The sequence below is a fragment of the Malus domestica genome, chromosome 03 (genome assembly GCF_042453785.1).
Source record: "Malus domestica chromosome 03, GDT2T_hap1".
Classification (NCBI taxonomy): Eukaryota; Viridiplantae; Streptophyta; class Magnoliopsida; order Rosales; family Rosaceae; genus Malus; species Malus domestica.
Genome location: NC_091663.1, coordinates 33,685,819 through 33,704,099, shown reverse-complemented (window position 1 = coordinate 33,704,099; position 18,281 = coordinate 33,685,819). Strand labels below are relative to the sequence as shown.

General features: G+C 36.3%; 4 protein-coding genes across 5 annotated transcripts; all 4 read right to left on the bottom strand.

Moving 5' to 3' along the window:
• Positions 1 to 85: 85 nt before the first annotated feature.
• Positions 86 to 3,416, bottom strand: LOC103408047 (protein SRG1-like). 2 transcript variants are annotated; one of them, XR_011579513.1, is made up of 5 exons: positions 2,903 to 3,416; positions 1,846 to 2,093; positions 779 to 1,103; positions 259 to 597; positions 86 to 226 (listed from the first exon to the last, which is right to left on the bottom strand). XR_011579513.1 is itself a non-coding variant. In XM_029100304.2 (4 exons), the coding sequence occupies exons 1-4, from the start codon at positions 3,212 to 3,214 to the stop codon at positions 337 to 339; spliced, it is 1,146 nt and encodes a 381-aa protein (XP_028956137.2). In that variant the 5' UTR covers positions 3,215 to 3,416; the 3' UTR covers positions 86 to 336. The 2 variants fall into 2 exon arrangements, 1 of the variants encoding a protein (XP_028956137.2); XM_029100304.2 differs by having other exon boundaries at positions 86 to 597.
• A 3,443-nt stretch (positions 3,417 to 6,859) lies between these two features.
• Positions 6,860 to 7,755, bottom strand: LOC114824053 (kunitz type trypsin inhibitor 111-like). The gene has a single exon (XM_029100302.2). It carries the CDS (start codon positions 7,653 to 7,655, stop codon positions 7,032 to 7,034), a length of 624 nt encoding a protein of 207 aa, XP_028956135.2. The 5' UTR covers positions 7,656 to 7,755; the 3' UTR covers positions 6,860 to 7,031.
• Positions 7,756 to 11,266: 3,511 nt separating this feature from the next.
• LOC103427379 (uncharacterized) lies at positions 11,267 to 13,089 on the bottom strand. Its single transcript, XM_029100301.2, has 2 exons — positions 11,824 to 13,089; positions 11,267 to 11,717 (listed from the first exon to the last, which is right to left on the bottom strand). Exons 1-2 carry the CDS (start codon positions 12,802 to 12,804, stop codon positions 11,673 to 11,675), a joined length of 1,026 nt encoding a protein of 341 aa, XP_028956134.2. The 5' UTR covers positions 12,805 to 13,089; the 3' UTR covers positions 11,267 to 11,672.
• Positions 13,090 to 13,744: 655 nt separating this feature from the next.
• On the bottom strand, positions 13,745 to 17,478 carry LOC103427368 (probable sodium/metabolite cotransporter BASS1, chloroplastic). The gene is made up of 7 exons (XM_070819364.1): positions 16,819 to 17,478; positions 16,209 to 16,302; positions 16,088 to 16,121; positions 15,262 to 15,316; positions 14,686 to 14,769; positions 14,312 to 14,599; positions 13,745 to 14,068 (listed from the first exon to the last, which is right to left on the bottom strand). Exons 1-7 carry the CDS (start codon positions 17,353 to 17,355, stop codon positions 13,916 to 13,918), a joined length of 1,245 nt encoding a protein of 414 aa, XP_070675465.1. The 5' UTR covers positions 17,356 to 17,478; the 3' UTR covers positions 13,745 to 13,915.
• Between the last annotated feature and the right edge of the window lie 803 nt (positions 17,479 to 18,281).

Below are 18,281 nucleotides of genomic sequence, written 5' to 3'. Positions count from 1 at the left end.
AGGGTTAGCCTAGTGCCTAGTGGACCCTAGTGGCGAGGGTGAGTGGATTCACCGGTTGGAGTACAGGGTACGAAACCTTCCAATGTTAAATAAGTAAAAAAACTCAACATTTTATTAGTGAAATTACTACTCTAAACTGTACTAAATGGAGGGAGACGGTTTAAACATGGGACACAACGGCCTTGAAAAGGCCCTACCTCTCTATATGCATGTTATTACAACTTAGGTACTTTTTTTTTTTTTCCAATTACAACTTAGGTACTTACTTGGGCATATAGTTATACAACATACACCGTTTTCTTGTCATCAGAAAGTCGCATGTAGTTGAGCAGTTCTCTACTGCTCACCATCATGCTTTATCTTCAGTTCATCAAGAAAAGACTTTCCAATAAGCTTACGTTCAAATAAGGCTTTGAAATATTCTTCAACTCGCACCCTTGTACATGCTGCTGGTGTTTGTTCTGTCATCAAGCTAGAGGCCGGGCCAATTTCACCACCAAATCTAGGGCTGTGAAATGCGGCGATTGAGAGTCTTTCTTTTACAGAGTTCACAGTTGCACGATGCTCAATGCTACGATACGTCCCATTTGTTAGAATCTGCCATGCATACATGCATATAAGTAAACACTAACCTTACAGTGTAAAATTAGTTTTGAACATGAAATTTATATATATATGATCAATTGTATGAATTTGACTGTGGGATAACATTTTCTTCTATGTATCGATCTAGCAAGATAATATTCAAAAGGTTAAAGTTACCAGTGAATATCATTACCTCTAGAATGTCTCCAATATTCACAACAAATGCATATGGAAGTGGCTTAATAGGAACCCAAATCCCATCTCTCTTTACTTGGAGACCATCCATTTCATTGACTTGTAGGAGGACGGTGAGGCCTACAGGATCAGAGTGAGGGGTCAGACCGATGACTGCCTCCGGCTGAGGACATGGAGGGTAATAGTTCATCCTCGTCGCTTGCAGTCCATCTTCAAATAACTTGGTCACTTCCTTGGTTTCCATCTGCAAAGCTTTTTCCATGTGTGATAGGATAGTCATGGCTAGGTTTTTCAGTTCCAATGAGTAAGTTTCTAAGGTCTCTCTGCATTATAAAAATATAGGTAAATTATTTGTACTTACATATTATAATAAAATGGGCTCAATATATGCCACAATACATGAAAAATAATTTACCTACAAAATGAAGTAATGGTTTTTATTCAAAATTATCTATTATTGGTACATATGTTATAATAATAAAATGTGCCCAATATAATAATGCATGTAAAATAAATTACCTAGCTACAAAATAAAGGATTATTATTTGATTAAAATATTTGCAAAATACTCGATTAAATTATGGAATAGAAAATTGGATTAATGTCGATGGTTTTTTTAATAGACATTGGTGCCATAATTAGAATTCGACCATGGCGGTCATCATGAATATACACATAGGTACGTAGAGTATAGTACATTGTTGTGAATACATTCTTTGAATATTTAGCGTACCTATGGGTATAGATTCCAAAGATTTAAGACAATTTACCTCATAAAAAGGCCCAATATAAAATTCTAATTCGATACCAGAGCTTAGTAAGGAATTGAATACCTAAATGCCCATAATGCACTGTATTCAGACACAAAAGGTTAATATTTGTTATAATGAAAGTGAGTCTGTATGTGGTACTCACCTGTATCAATGAGATTGTCAACAAATAACGTCAGGTTTTTTTTTTTTTTTTTTAACTAAATAACATTACTCTTCGATATATTCATGCATGCATTCCCGTTCATATTGCACAAAATCACAAACATATATATATTTGAGATAACGAGAGGACCTGAAAGGAGAAGGGAGATTTGGAAATAGGTGAGGCCTCCTCATTTGGACAGGAAGGGTATTCAAGAAGAACATGTCAACCCAATCGAGTTTTTGGTTTTCAGAAATTATAAAGGCTTGTCCAAAACCTTCCACGTCTCCTGGCTGTTGCCAAAACTTTTTCTTCTCTTCCATGGGTAGGTTGAAGAATTCTTGAGTTTCTGTCTTCATTTTCTCCAACAAGGAAGAGCTCACACCATGCTTTACCAACTGTAAAAATATACAGAGTGAGTACAACGGCCAAAAACCTACGAATTAGCGAACTCTAAAAAAATTCAGTATGCAGGCAAGGTGAAAAGCATAGGTTAGGCCTATAAACTAACAAGAAGCTAAGTTCATCAAGGAAAAGAAGAACAAAAAACTATTAATCAAATTTTTTTGTAGCTACTTATTTTATAGCTTAACCCCTAGGCTTCCACAAACTTCCTTCATAGTATTAGAGTAGGTGGTCACGAGTGAAGTCCAACGTCCACATGTGTTTTACATCACCAAATTTGTGTTGTCCATGTATTAGGCTTAATCACTCGCCACACATGAGTGAGAATGTTGAGAGTATGAATCCCACAATGAGGAGAGAAGAACCCTTACATGTACTTATAAGTAGTTGAGCTACACCTGATATTACCACTTGATTTTACTGTGAAGTCTCAACTTTTCAGATCAGCCACACAATTGATAACTAAATAATTAACAAGGCAAAGCCATGAATTCCCAAAAGGGTGGGCTGGCTTTTTTCAGATCGACTTCCTTTTTGTTAACATGAATTTCAACCAAAGACAAATCAAGGGGAAGTTTAATATTGAAGTGGACTACTAATTAAGCTTAATTTGAGGTGAATTAAATATATTTAATTACATGATTGCATATTAATATTATGTACTAATATTCACATAGCCAATGAAGACTAGATGATACTAGACTACTAAATGACCATCGACAAATTCTTCGAACTCGTGGGCGAAAACAATCAGAACTATTGGATGAAAGATTTAAATGGAAAAAGCTAGTAATTTAATTACCTGGAAGAAACCCCACTCTTTGCAAGCAAAATGGAGCCTGGCTAGTTCAGCTTCAGACTTGGTTGATTCTTGGGAAAGCAATTTATGCATGTCAATGGATGGTATCTGGTCAGCAAGATGCTCAGAATTGATGTTCATGTCATGCTCTTGGTAATTACCATCTTGATGATGAGGCTGTATGTATCTGGGTGGGATTTTGACTATTGGCTTCTTTACTAATTCCTGAACACTAGGAACAAGAAGAGAACCACCGTACATACTCTTCCCGGCAGTTGCCTTTTCTTCCATAGTTGGCTTTTGCGTACGCTGCATGTGCTGGGTGTTTAAACTTTTAGATAGGCCCTGGTAAAAAGGGTTTTCCACGAGATTTTCAAGACTCAGTCTAAACCCCTCCTGAAGTTGTCTTCATTTTAGGTTCCTTATCTCTTTCGAGTGTTGGAGGTGGTGTGATGGAACTGATCATGTTACCAAGAGGCAAACGTACAGTTGGCTGCAGGTGGGTCCTTAAAACACAAAGCTGATGGCTCCATCGAGGGCTCGTATTGTGGATATATATATATATATATATATATATATATATATATATATATATATATATGTATATTATGTTCCTCTTTCTCATTCTTGCCGTGTGTCCTATGATGACGATTGACGATCAATGATGAGTTGAAGAAAGTTATGGTTCCATCATAAAATTAATTGCTAATATACGAACTGACATAATCTCTTATAAGCCATTGCAAAGTTTCTCTTTTCGCCAATGTGAGACTTTTTTACTTTCACATTCTCACACGCCCCCTTATGTGTGGTGAATTTTCAAATCAAACACATGGACAACATGAATTGGGTGTCGTGGAGCACATGAGTCCTTTGAGTTTCACACGTATGCTAACTTGCTCTGATATCATGAAAAAAGTTGGGGTTCCACCATAAAACTATTTGGTAATATGTGGAGTAACCTAACATCTTATAAGCCCTCACAATGTTTCTTCTTTCACTAATGTGAGACTCTTCTATCTTCACTTTCTCACATGAGGCAGCTAAGGCCCACTGGGGCAGTGTAGAGGAAAACAAAAAAAATGCTTATAGAACTTCAGTTTATAGTATTTAGGTACTTTAATTGATTAGTTGCACTTTTCAAACAATATGCATAATACGTATCATTGCGAAAAAAATGTCTACAAGTTAGCTGAATGAAATTTATGAAGAAAAAGAAAAGCAATGAAATTATTTAAAAAATTCTACTATCATAATTTTTTTTTTATCTCCAATGTAATTAGAGGTTAAGATCGCACTCACCCAAAAAAGTTTCTAAGTCCGTCCTCTCCGGTCGATTTGTCTAGAAAGAGACTCGCGAGGTTGCTATATTTGGGTATAATACTTTCTCCAGTGCGTCACTTTCTGTTTGAACTTTTATAGAGAGGACAGCTTTTCAGAAAGGACAAGCGGTTTCTTCATTATAATTAAAAAGGAATTTTGACTATTTTTTAGTCTAATATTATTCTATATTTGTAGAGAGGATCATCGTAGGATACTTTTTGTGAGGATCTCAAAATTCTTCAATCATATTTGAATATTGTGTATCGTGAGGTTAATTTTTATCACGTACTGTTTATATTTAATTTTAAATAAAAAAACTTATAATAATTTTTACTACACAATGTACGATGAACAGATATAATTTGAGGATCCTCAGGATCCTCACAAAGATGGTTCAGGGAGGATCCTCTCTCCTCTATTTGTACAAGAAAAATGATATCAATCAAGTCGACTCACAAGAACGATGAGTTTTATACTTAATTATAGTTGACATGTTATATATGTAGCTAAATTTACCACCTCTAATATAGTACCACACACTTTTCTCAATTTTTTACTGTCGAACCAAATCAATTGAAGAATAAAGGATAAAAATTAATAAAGATGTGTTGAATGTAAAAAAGGAGTAATTAGGTTTTCATCCTTATTTTTACTACTCTATTGATTAAAACCTTATTACTTTTCAATTTTTGATCAAGGTCCTTTGTATTAATAATATCATTAATTATTTCAATAATAAAATATTTTTTATTTCTAAATATATTCATTTAATATTAAAAATGTTACAATTAGTATATTTATATTTATGGCTAAATTTTTTATCATATATTTTTATTTTTAGTTTGTACCCATTTTTAATTTGCAACCCTTTTTTAATTTGTACCAATTTTCCTTTCAATTTTAATTTGTACCCATATATTAATTTCTTTTTGTGCCCATATTTTTTACAGTTTTATTTGTATTGTACCCATATTTTTTTATTTATTTGTACCCATTTTTATTTTTGCTAAATGTACCCATTTTGAAGAATGTACCCATGTTTTGATACAATCATTTTTTGGTTATTTTTTATGAATGTACCCATGTTTACACACACACACAATAGTATATTTATATTTTAATATTTTTAATCCCACAAATTATGTTTTTTATTTAAAATCTCATTACTATAAACAACTATAAATTTTAATTTTTAATTTAAAAAATATAGTAACGTACATAGAAATAAATTATCAATTAATTTTAGGGACTTGGATCAAAAATTGAAAACCAACAAAGTTTCAGTCAAAGATTGTTCATAACTAGGGACCGCATCCAAAGTGAAAAACACTACCTTAATAAAGAAAGAAGAAATTAAACACACCGTCAATTGAGGTATAACTGATGTTTGATCACTTGAGTTGCATGATGAGGATGATGATCCTCACATCCTAGCCGTTCATCATGTATCGTGCGATCAGTTTTCGTCAGCTACTATTTGTGTTTAATTTTAAATAAAAAAAAGTCAAATGATTTCTGACCGTACGATATACGATAAATGGTTAAGACGTGATGATCCCTAAGATCCCCACAATTTGAATTCGGATGGGATCCAAATTCACACGATGCTAATTAAAGGAAAAGGATCTGCAATCCGGCGCAAATCCTTTTCCTAAGGATCCTGTGATTGTAACCGTTCATCGTACATTGTGCGGTCAATTTCCGTTCGATACTATTTATATTTAATTTTAAATTTTAAATTTAGTTTTCGTTTAAGAATGATCACAATGACATGATCCTTAAGATGTCCAAGACTCCTTTTCCCTAATTAAAGGGATGATTGAGAGGAATATAATTATATATAATTTATCGTTATTGGAGGAAATCATGGTGTATCAGAATCACAGATTCACAACCACTCAATCCATTCTACATGTGGCCCGGCACGTGTGTTTATATATTAATCATGGTTAGTCTTTTAGGCCATGCTTGGTGCTTAATTAGTATTGGATTGATAATTCAGTAGATATATAATGTATACATGTTCATACTTTTTTTTTTCCAACCTAAAGGTGGGAGATATGTATTAATCATGAAGTTAACCTATCCCTTCTAATTTTTGTATAATATTATGATATAAAATAATGTTATATGATACATTTGAATAATTCAATGAATTCTGATTTGAATGATTTAAATATATATATATATCTTCTAACGAAGATTAAAAAATTGACGGTTCTGATTATGAATTTTCAGCTAAAAATATGTGTTATTAAAAGTGGTGAAATGGACTTATTCCTCTCGAAAGAGGAAAGTAAGCATTATCCTATGAACACATTTAAGTCATAACTATCCCTTAATTATTTCGTTATATTTGACTTCACAAACAAAACAACCCCAACCATTACAATCACAAGACGCACGGATGGATAGAAATGCATATAGACGAGGTAGGCGAGGGTAGCTCACCAGCAAAGGGTGTGTATGGTAGTCTTCTTTTTCTTTTCTTTTTTGTACGAGAACATATCACTAAAGATGACATGTATCAACGTATAGAAAGCCATCGTCAAGCTAAGGGTAGAAAAAAATGAACTGTTTATGTTAGCACCTGTTTTTCATAATTAATTAACATACGACGACAATATTAAGAAATCATTAACTTCAATACCATATTAGTTTGCACCAGTTTATTGAGATAAAAGAGAGAAGAGATCATGATCATAGTCAGCTATGACATGATTCCCATTATTACAGAAAGAGCTATTATTAATTAAGGTCCCCTTAATTATTAATTAGTTTCCCATATAATATGTGGACATATTTAAATTTAAGCCCTCTCAAACACAACAGGAAGCACAGAACCATCCAAGGCCAGCAGCCTCTTGTCATTCTCAACAATAGCACCAACAGATCCACAAATGAACCTACAAGTTGGACACACTTCAGTAGGACACCATTCCAGATTGTACACACCATCTGGTGTTGCCTGCTTTGTAATCCTGAAGTAGTTTCTGGCAAGGCCAGGAAGGCCTTGGTTTTCGTCTTCTCCGGTGACAATTAATCTCCTTTGGGTGTCTTGATCAGTCTCTCCCACCTTCCATGTAGTTGATTGCACACAGATTGTGGATGCTGAGAATGTGATCTTTTGGTCCCTTCCTTCCCTCACCACAGTTTCCCCCTCAACAAAAGGAGAAAATGTCACAGGCAAGCCCTTAGGACCTGAGACATTTTCTTGACCAACATAAAATGGACATCCAGTCCTGTTGATCAAAGTGAAACGCCCGCCATTGTCGGTAATAGCGGGTTGGATGTAGTAGTCTACACCGGATTGAAGAGCCTGCCCGGCAGTGTCAAGCACAGCATTCGAGTCATCGGATGTTTGGGCTAGGGTTGATATGGCCATGACTAGCCATATGCAGCTGCAGAGGCTACCAATCAACTTCATAGACATGGTATATATAATTTCGAGTACTTTCGATCCCTTTCAAAATATCTCACAATATACAAACAAGTATCTGGTAATATTGTAGAATGTGTTTGTGTTTTCTTTTAGGCCATGCCATGCAAGGTATTTATAGAGAGGTGTGAGGTGATAGTATTGGTGTTATCCATTAGAGAATATTACTTGTAGGGTACGTAAACGATTTGGTCATGGACTTTACAACCCTAAATCGGATAGAGACGTTGAATTACTGAACAAGAAGGAAAGTGTCAAAGCTTGAGCTCTGCATGCAGACTTTATGATTTGGAATTTGATGAATATTAGCTATGAATTGTGTGTGTGTATATACAAACACACGTGGGCGGTACGCCACTTTATTTGAATATTCTTTCTAATGTAACAAGGGTTCTAGTTCAGACCTATTGGTTAATTTCATCAGCTATTAGTTATGTAGATCAAACAAAAATAAAAAATCATTATAATTAAAGATAATTTTCAATGTACTAGAAACACGATCTGGTACATCAAATGTCAACTATTACAAGTAGTTAATTTTTTTTTTCCAAGTATCATATCATTTGTATTAGGATATTTGATGCAATGGGCTGAATTTCCGGCACACTAAAAAATCTCTCATAATTAAAGCTTTGGTTTATCACATTAATTACCCTAACCACCCTATTCATAACCCTTCCAACTTGTGATTCTTACTTTTCAAGAAAAAAATGAATTGACATTATAAATGTAAACCCGCCCGCAAGAGCATGTAAACAAAGTCACTTTAGGTTTTGCCTCGAGAAAATTTTCCCTTCAAAAACAAGTTGCCTTCTAATTGCTTGTATATATTTCTTTGCGTGTCTCTCTCAGACACGTGTAGGGTGCAAGTTGGATTGAAATATCAGATTATGCCATTAGAATTCCGCTTCAAATCTGAACATTTTCAAAAAGATTCTAATTTAAAAAATTCTGAGATAATTTCAATTTCGAATAATCTGATAAAAAAATGGAAATTGGAGGAAGTTCAAATTCGATCTCAAATTTTTGAAATGAAAATTGAAAACCTTGTCTCTGACCCAATCCGTCCAAAGATCATCCTTAGTTACGTGATGAGAAATAGAGTTGTGAGGACATGCAGAAATGTCTTATATTGGAAGTTTATCAAAGCTTCCATGTGCTTATAATATAAAAAGTTGGGCTATTATCCATATTATCAATTGTTTATGGTAAAATTTCAACTTCATGGTATCCATGCAAGTTCCCACTTTTAAATTCAACTGCATGATGTACTTCACCTAATTTTTGTTGTCAATGTTTGACGCTTAAAAATTCACCAGATGTGAAGGGGTTGATGTGAAGAAATGTCTCGCTTTGGAAGTTTACCCACACCACACGTATTTCATTTTACCCAATTTATATTATTCACGTCTTAACCTTAAAAATTTTCCACACATGTAGCGTTTGAGAATGTGAGAAAATGTCCTATATCAAAAATTTACCAAACCTTTTATGTGCTTATAAAAAGTAGGCGGAACTTCAACATATTTTAACAACCTCAGATGCATGTAATTAGAAGTGGAAAGATAGAACTACATATTACAGATCAAATCAATGTGTGAGCCTATTTTTAAATGCCATCAAGCACTAGTATTAGCAGCTACCACATGGTCCGACACTAGGGCTGGCCCTGGGGGAGGGCAGGTGGTGCCAGCGTACAAAGGGACTCCTTTGCACTCATGTCTCACACAAGCAATTTTGATGGATTTGAATGAATGAAGTTGAGATTTCATTATAAATTAAATTGATATTATACAATTTGGTATACTTTCAATGTAAAACATTTTTATACATTCTCACACGTCTTTCACGTGTGATGAATTTTCCAGCATAATACATTAACCAACTTACTCTATACTCTAAAGGAAGTTGAAATTCCACTGTAAATTAATTGGTAACATGCCAAATGACCCAACTTTTTATCAGCCTTTGCAAGATTTAGTAAACTTTCGATTTGAGACATCTCTTTACATCCTCACACCGGATGCAATGAGTCCTCCTTTTGTAAGTCTTGGGCAAACGAATAACATCGCACATACTTCCCTACCCAAGAATTTTTCCATCGCTAGGCTCATGTTTTTTGACATACGTAGAAACACTAGCAAACCTGTACATTCTCATTCAACAACTGTCGCAAATTGTGATAAAAAAATAGTTAAATCATATGGTCATTAGTTTACTGCAGCAAGGCCATATGATTCAGCCATGTGTAGTGGGAGTCTCCACCTCTTAGTGAAGGAAGAGAACAAACTTGAACAGGCATAAGCAGTTGCATGGACAAGAACACGACTCATCAGTTAAATGCAAGAGCTGAAAGCCACAAATCCATTGCTCATATGCCAATGTGCCATACATGAAAACGAAAGAGATCCGAACCTAACTTTTTGACATTTTCTAGTTTCCGTGTCTTTCTTTTATCTTGCTTATTATAATTTTATGTATGACGGTTGATTTTAAAAACTACTAAGCTTACGTAGCGCGCAGACTGAATAATTAATAAACTAACTACGTCATTCGATTATGTGAGGGGAGTGCCAACTCATCGGCTAAGCTCGGCCGGGGAGTGAAATATGTCGGTGTGCATTAGGCGCACTGCAAACTTCTTGATCTTGCGATTACGGCCAAGAAAGAAACAAGTCTCGACCTTCGAGTTCTAGAGCCTAAAAACAAGCCTGCTAATTCTGCGAAGTTCAATTTCAAATTTGACTTTCAATGTGCCGAATGTAGTAACCTAATAACACCTTACTTGGCCAAAAAAGCAGATGAGATAACCTCTACCAATAAAAACTCAAAAATCCTTATTGACCGAGACTTGATTGGCATAGCCTAATAACTTTGTAAAAACCGACAGAAACTCAAACTCGTAGAATGATTGATTTGTTGCATAGGCTAAAGCCTATCTTCATATGGCTGACTTTTCAAAGATAATAAGAGCCTATCCAAGCTTGTCCCATCATGACCAAAAGCCTAGCCTACCCAGGTTTTCTTATCTCATCATAACTGCATCATCCATCCATGCATTCTGATCCCCATTTAATGAATTTCAATTTCATTTTAAATTCATTTTTGACTATTTGTCAATCTATCACCATCACCACACGCCAAACATTTCAAATCAATTTGAACTGTACCGTTTGCTTAGGATTATAATCCGCATTCTATCTATCTCATTTAAGAATATACCAAGATAATTCATATTAAAAGATAATTACTATGATAAAAACCATAATATTATCCTTTCACAAAATTATCTTCATCTTTTTATCCAACGGTTAGAAACTATGCTCACTCAACGGCCTTGATTGCACAAACCGATGATATAATTTTGAATCCAAACAATAACATACATTATTAAATTTAACGACTGAATGTATGTTTAAGAATCCACGAATATCTAGCAAATGGGATATCTAAGCCACTTAAAAAAGCAATGATGTATAGTGGACTCAAAGTGCAGACCACATATGTAAATATTTGGAAGACATCCTTAAAAGACAGACATGAGCATTTCCTCTGCCAGGCCTGGCGATTCGAACGAAAGATTCATAAATCAGACATCTCACACATAAGTAAACGATATAATTATTCAGATGAAACCCCACAATCCTTTTACATCTATTGCCATGAGTTGTTAAAAACTCACAACACTGTAAATACAACTTGAAATCAACTTCGTAACATAAAGCTGAAACATCATCAGGTTGGATTTCTTCGTCTAAATCATTTAACTCAAACCTAAACCTGGGTTTCCTTGGCTAGCAGATGCTCAACATTACTTGAATTCAGCCCGAACACAACGACGATATGTTAGAGTCCAAGTAAAATGCATCATCAGTCACAGCAAGAATCAAATAAGTCGACACTAGAACCCTACAGACATCTAAAAAAATGACAGCAACATGTAAATTCCGGACACAAAGAAAAAGCCAATTATCAAACACTAATCCATCAAAATTTAATTACTTGTACTATTCAGTCTTCTCTAGCGACAATCTTGTACTTCCCAGTTTGTTCTTGCTGCAAATAGAAAGAAACCCAATTAGCAAAATCCCCATCAAAATACGATAATCAAACTCAATAAGTTAAAACTCAAAGGAGAAGTGATTTGCAAAAAAGCACCTACCTTTTTCCACAGATCTGAGTGCTTTTTACAAAACCCAGCCACAATAGCTCCCTTATTCCTTCCTTCCTTGTACTCAATACAAAGATCCTCGTTCAAGCCACAACTCACATGAAATGCCAGAGGGCACTTAAGCTCGGAGCACTGAATAGCACACCCCTTTGAACTCTCACAAACATAGCATCTCTCCTTCCACCGCCTTTTCGGAACCTTGGAGCAATCAATCCCCTCCCGGCCTTCAGGGTCCTTGAAGAACACCTCCGGGACATAAAGCGCACACACAATGTGTGCCCACCTGCCGTCTCCGGTGGGCTTCATTGCCTCTCCTTTGACAGGACATAAGCAGCAAGAACAGGACTCATTGGATTGAGAATGCACAGCAGAAAACGCGCATTGGGCGCAGAACCAATCACCTTCCGGAATACCCTTTACGAGTGGATTGCCATAGCAGGAGGCATGAACCATCAGATTACACCCATCACAAAAGACAATTGGATCTGATGGATCTCCATCTGTGCTCTGACAAACAGCACAAACAATCCCATCATCAGCATCATCTTCTTCTTCTTCATTGCACTCCCCATCCCCTGCGATTTCTTGGCTTTTCTCGTCTCGGGCATTTTCAATATCTTCATTGCAACCATTTTCAGCTTCACCCTTCTCTTCCTCCAATTTCTCCACTGCCTCTTCTTCCAGCTCCCACCCAAAAGGCGGCTTATACTCGACATTAAGGTCCAATGTCGAAAGTGGCTCTTCAGTGAACAAATCGGGCTGAAACGCCCAAACCCTTTTCTTGGCAGGCAGGGAATAGGTGGAGCCGGCAGCAGCAGAGGCGGTGGGGTCAGAGAGAACGAGTTGGTCTCTTGGCGCCTTTCGCTTCTTTGCCGGAAGGCTCGACGGGGACAAAAGGGCATCATTCTGCTGCTGTTGCTGCATGAGTCTGAATCTCTTGAGAGGAGGCAGGCCATGAAATCTCTGATCCATTTGTGGGTCTGGTTTTTGGGCAGAGAAAATTGATTCGGTGGGGGGACTAATTGAGAGAGTTTGAGAGACTTTTTGAGGTTTTGGTTTGGGATTTGGGATTTGAAGCGAATTAAGAAATGAAAAAAATTGGATTTGTGGTGGGAACTTTGAAATTGAGGAGCTTTCGTTTTTTTTTTTTTCGTTTTGAGTTTTTTGCAGCCGAGATTTGAATTTGGCGGGGTTTCGAAATTTTTGGTTCCGTTCAATTTTGCTTTGAAAAAAAACCAGCGCCCGATGGGAATTTTGGTCCCAAAACTGGTTGGGTGAGATGTCCGGTTTTGTTGTTGGACTTGGGCTACAATTTGAGTGAAACTAAAAATGTCTTAGAGCATTTTTTTTTTTTCACAAATAAGAGATAATCTACATTAAATTTATTTTAATTACGGGAAGAGGAATTCGAACATGAAATTTTGTAGACATGGGTTAGATTGGTTGACTAATATAATGTGCGTACTCCGTTGCCTCCGAGTTTGATCCCCCTTTTGGATTGGACTATTTTTAGTTTTTCTTGGTTGAGATAGAGGGAATGTATTTGAAAAATTAAAGAACGAAGATGGTGGACGCAAGACAGGAAACAAAACTCTATTACAAATTGATTTTAGTTTTCAATTTTCATCTTGTATAATCTTTCCTAACTTCCTTCCCGCCGCCATTCCTCCACCTTTGCTCGTCATTCCTTTACCCTTTGTATTCACCTCTGCATTCATTATTCATAATAAAAACTAAAAACGAAATGATTATCAAACAGACTTTAGATTACCAAAAAATCTTGCACTTCATTGTTTCCAAGAATGGGTGGGGATATTTTTGGAATTTAGGCTTGCTGTTATCTTTGAAAACATAGAAATAGGAAGACATTCATACATGAACAAATATGTGACCCTAAGTTAAAATCCACAAGTAGAAAATCAAAAGGATTCACATTGAAAGGCAAAGTAAATACAACATAGCAGAAATTGCAAATCCAACAGTTCCATCGCTAATACGCAAAGAAATTCCAACAAATAGCAGCTCATATGATAATAGAAGGATTTATGTTTGTGCTCCTCGTCTAAAGCTTCTACATGACATTTCAATCTTGCTTCTGGGTTGGCCCAGTCTGTCTCCAGAATCCTGCCAAGACACTACCCAAGATTGAATGACAAACGCTGGAAACAGCACATGGTACCGCAGTTAGAGGGTTTCCGAAGTGCTGACTGGCTAGAACAACTCCAAGCACCGAATTCTGAAACATAAAGGAGCCGATTACAACACTCATAGACAACTGCTAAAGCATGATACAAATTGACAGGCATTCTTTCTATTATATGTCTTTGGCTTATTGGCTATAGAATGAAATTAACAAACGACAGTAATGTATTTTCGCTTGAATAAATGACCGCAATATCTTTTCACTCGAAGTAATTGGCAAAAAATGAGAAGCAACTCTCTTTAAAATATCAGGGGGAAAAGACCCAATGAGGCTTACCTGCATGCCAACCTCGATGGAGATAGTCCTTGATAATGCGACATCAATCCCAAGCATCCTTGAAAGGATGTAACCGAAGAAAAATCCACTTGCATGAAGAAGAGTGGCAGCTAGCACCACTTGTTTACCAGACGTAAGGATTGCCGAAGAACTCTGGGCAATTGCATTCCCACAAAGAACAGCTACAGTTGCCACAGCAATGGGTGGCATCAAAGGGGATACAAATTTAACCAGGCCTTGGAAGTACTGATTCAGAAATGCACCGGCCAAAACAGGGAGAAGCACAACCTGTGTTCAATGCATATGGTACATTAATATAATTTAAAACAGCAACAGTTATAACTAAGAAGTCCGCTAAACAATTGAAAGCTCACCTGCAGTGTTGAGAATAGAAGCCCAGCAGCATCCACTGCAACATACTGACCGGCAAGTTTAGCTGTGAGAAAGGGGGTCATGATCTACAATATGAAAGAGTAAAAGACGTAAGGTTCCTTGAAATAAGCTTATAGTTTAACTCATTAGTAAGTAGTAAGTAGTAACTACTTAAAAAAATATCTCCCTAATTATGAGACAGATCTAACACTCTCCTCGTCATTGTAAGCTAATTAGTGTAATACGTATGGCTGCGCCCAGTACTTTAAGGTCTGAGCTTTCAGCAGATCACTTTAAGTTGAGAATCAAACAGAGGACAACTTTACTCATACTTAATATTTAGCGAATCTTTTCTAAAAGGAGATAGTTTAATGCACCCCATAACTTTTAACAGGCAAACAAAATAGATATAACAGAATGTTAACCAAAATATAAATTTTCTGGAGTTTTAGCAGAAAATGGGATTCAAACTTAACTTTCCAACCATTTTCAATATATGTGCTAAACTATGCACCATACAAGTACCACCACTTCAAGACCAAAAACATATCAAAGGAAATTTACATCAGTTTACCAACCACAGCTGATAAAGTGCTTGCAGCTGTCATTAAAACAGAAAGTGCCACGTTTCCACTGCAAAAACAACAAGGTCATCAGATCCTCTGGCCAGGAAGAGGGGAAAAAGACGAAGTAGATTTCCGTCACCCTAGTTTTTGTAAGTTTTAGGGCTGGTTTGGTATTGCTGTGCTTTGAAAAAAAGCTGCTGTGAGAATAAGCGGCTGTGCTGTGAAAATAAGCGGCTGTGAAATAAATCAGCAGAGTGTTTGGTAAACTTTTTTGTAAAAGTGCTTTTGGAAAAAAAAAACAATCTAATAATGGGTCTTTTCATTAAAGAAGCACTGTAGCTCCATGTGCTTTGAAAAAAAACCAGTTTTCCAAAGCTGCAAATGGTAGCTTCAGCTTTTTCCTTTGATTTCAGCTTATTCTCACAGCAGCTTCCAAAATAAGCCCTTTTTTTTCAATTTACCAAACACCTAAAACCCTTACAGCTTTTTTTCATGGGTGCTTTTTTTTTAAGCACCTCACTCCCAAACTAGGTCTTAGTTTTATCCCGTTTGGTCCTATTCATCTGAGCAGCAAGGTGGTATGCAAGGTGCAAGTGGAATGTAGACATGTCAATGTTACAATTTTTCAATATGATTATACCCATCCAACTCACCCAAAATCTGTGTGGGGTTGGCAACATAAAAGAGTGAGATAATTACTACATGTTGCTCTCACAGTTGAAACTTTAAAACTTCAAGCACTAAAATGGAAATTTCAGCAAATTAGACGAGATAAAAAACAAGATTTGGACACAGATAAGAAAAAGGGTATTATTCTATGATAGGATAATTCATTTACCGTGCAATATAAGTTACAATGTTACTTGCTGTTCCTGCAAAGAGTTAACCGGGGAAGAAGTGTATTCAGAAAAAGCTGAGTAAACAAGAATAATTATGAAAAGACTGGCATAGATTCATACCACCTGGGCAGCAACCAACCAATATCAAACCAGCTGCATAATACGATGGCAAATTCAAAAGCTTGCTCACAAAATATCCTGATAAAGGCATCACCTACAAGTACTCACCATTAAATCATAAATGTTACAGATTTGTGCCTAAACAGATTGAAGGACACACAAAAGAACAGAGTTAGAAATGTTTGAAAGATCAAAGTTGTTGACGGTGAAGCCTAAGAAAACAAGAGGCTGAACTCTGCGGGGGTAACTAAGAGAAGTGCATCTTTGCTCCCCCCCAATTGTGGGGATGATGCTCACCCCCAATGGTTACCGTTATATTAGTCTGGTTTAATTGATCTAAGATACGAATCTCAAAAATTAAACTAATCTAATGGCAATCAATAAGGGGTAAACAAAAATGCAGTCAACTAAGACTGTTCAACAAATTTATATATTTGGAATTACGAAAATGCTGACATTCCCTTGAACTGGGAAATTAGCACAAAGGTCAAAGATTTTTTGTGACATGAACACAAATGGAAAATGTAGGGAATGGCATTCAGTACTCGATTCAATTATGTGCTAATTCAATATAAGCATTAGTATACATATGAAATGTGGAGCTACAAACCGAGTACTGAAGAAAAAAACCGGCAAGCAACTCCTTGGGCATAGACAACGCGCCACGAAGGTCGTCGAAAGTGAGGGTCATGCCCATGCCGAGCATGGTAAGTGTTATGCCTAAGATGGTACAGTTGGGTGTGACCCAATTGAAGGAACTCGGTTTGACGAGCCCCAGCAGGCACCCCAAAGCAACCCATATCGGAAATGCAGTCGACAAAGACTCGCCAACCAGTTCAACCCAATCCCTGAAACTCCTGGTCGCATTTGCATTGGAGTTGTTCGACGAAATGCCAGAGTGGAGCGGAGCTAGTGATAATCGTTCGTTCATGGCAGTTGGTATGAGTGGAAAGGGATTCGAGGGTAGATGCCATGTGGGTTTGCTGGGAAATTGTGGTTGCGAGTTGCAATGGGATCTTAGAGTGAGTTGACTAGAAGGAGAGGAGGAAGGAGATGTGTTGGTGTAGTGAGAGAATAGGAGTGAAATGGGGTTTGGTTGGAATCTGAAGCCTGTAATTCCATGGTGATATGAGAGTGACGACTGCATTTTCTCTCGATCTGTATCTGTCGCTGTCTGGTTACTTGCTTTCACTTCCAGGCGTTGACAGTGTTGTGTAGTGTGGAGGCCTGGTTTCTAGCTTAGAGAGCATTTTTTTTATAGGGAATTTTAACGAAAAGCACCCGGTACCGTTCATTTTAACAAAAAACCATATTTTTACACTAAAAAGTAATCCTGGTACTATTCACTTTACCCTTTATTTTGTCCTTATCATTAAAACTCAAAGTTTTCAAGCCCTTTTCATTAGTTTTCTTTTTTTTTATACTTTACTTGAATCCCACTTTTTAAACTCAAAAACAATTTTTAAGTTTTAGACCTTAAAAAATTTATTTGATATGACTATTTTCAAAAACTGAACTCAAGGCTAACTAAAAAAATATAGTCTATTCTCTAAAAAATAACAAAAAGTGAGTTTTTAAACTTAAACTCACTCCTTTATTTTCTCTCCCTCCTCCCCTCTCACTCCAATCTCTCTCTCTCTTTTCTTCTTTCTATCTCCCCCTTCTCTTTTTTTTTTTACCTTTTTCGTCTCTTCTGCAATCCGTTCTCTTAATTATTTAGAGGTGCACTACAAAAAGTTTTGATAGATTACAAAGTACACCTACATGAGCATTACAAGGCCACTAAATGACGGATTTTCAAATGGCTCCTTTCAAGCAGTCATTTACAAATTACTTGGTGCATTGCAGTCATTTCAAATGCATCAATCTAATGTTTTGCAGTGCACTCCTTCCTAAATCCCTTGGTACCACTACAATCCCTCATCCAAACACAACATTGGCATTTTGATAACCATTTCGCTTTCACTTTTTGTTTTCACTTTTTTGAAAACTGAAAACTGAAATCTTATTTGGTAACTGCTTTTAGTTTTCAAAAATATGAAAACTAAAAACCAAAACTTGAAAACTATACGC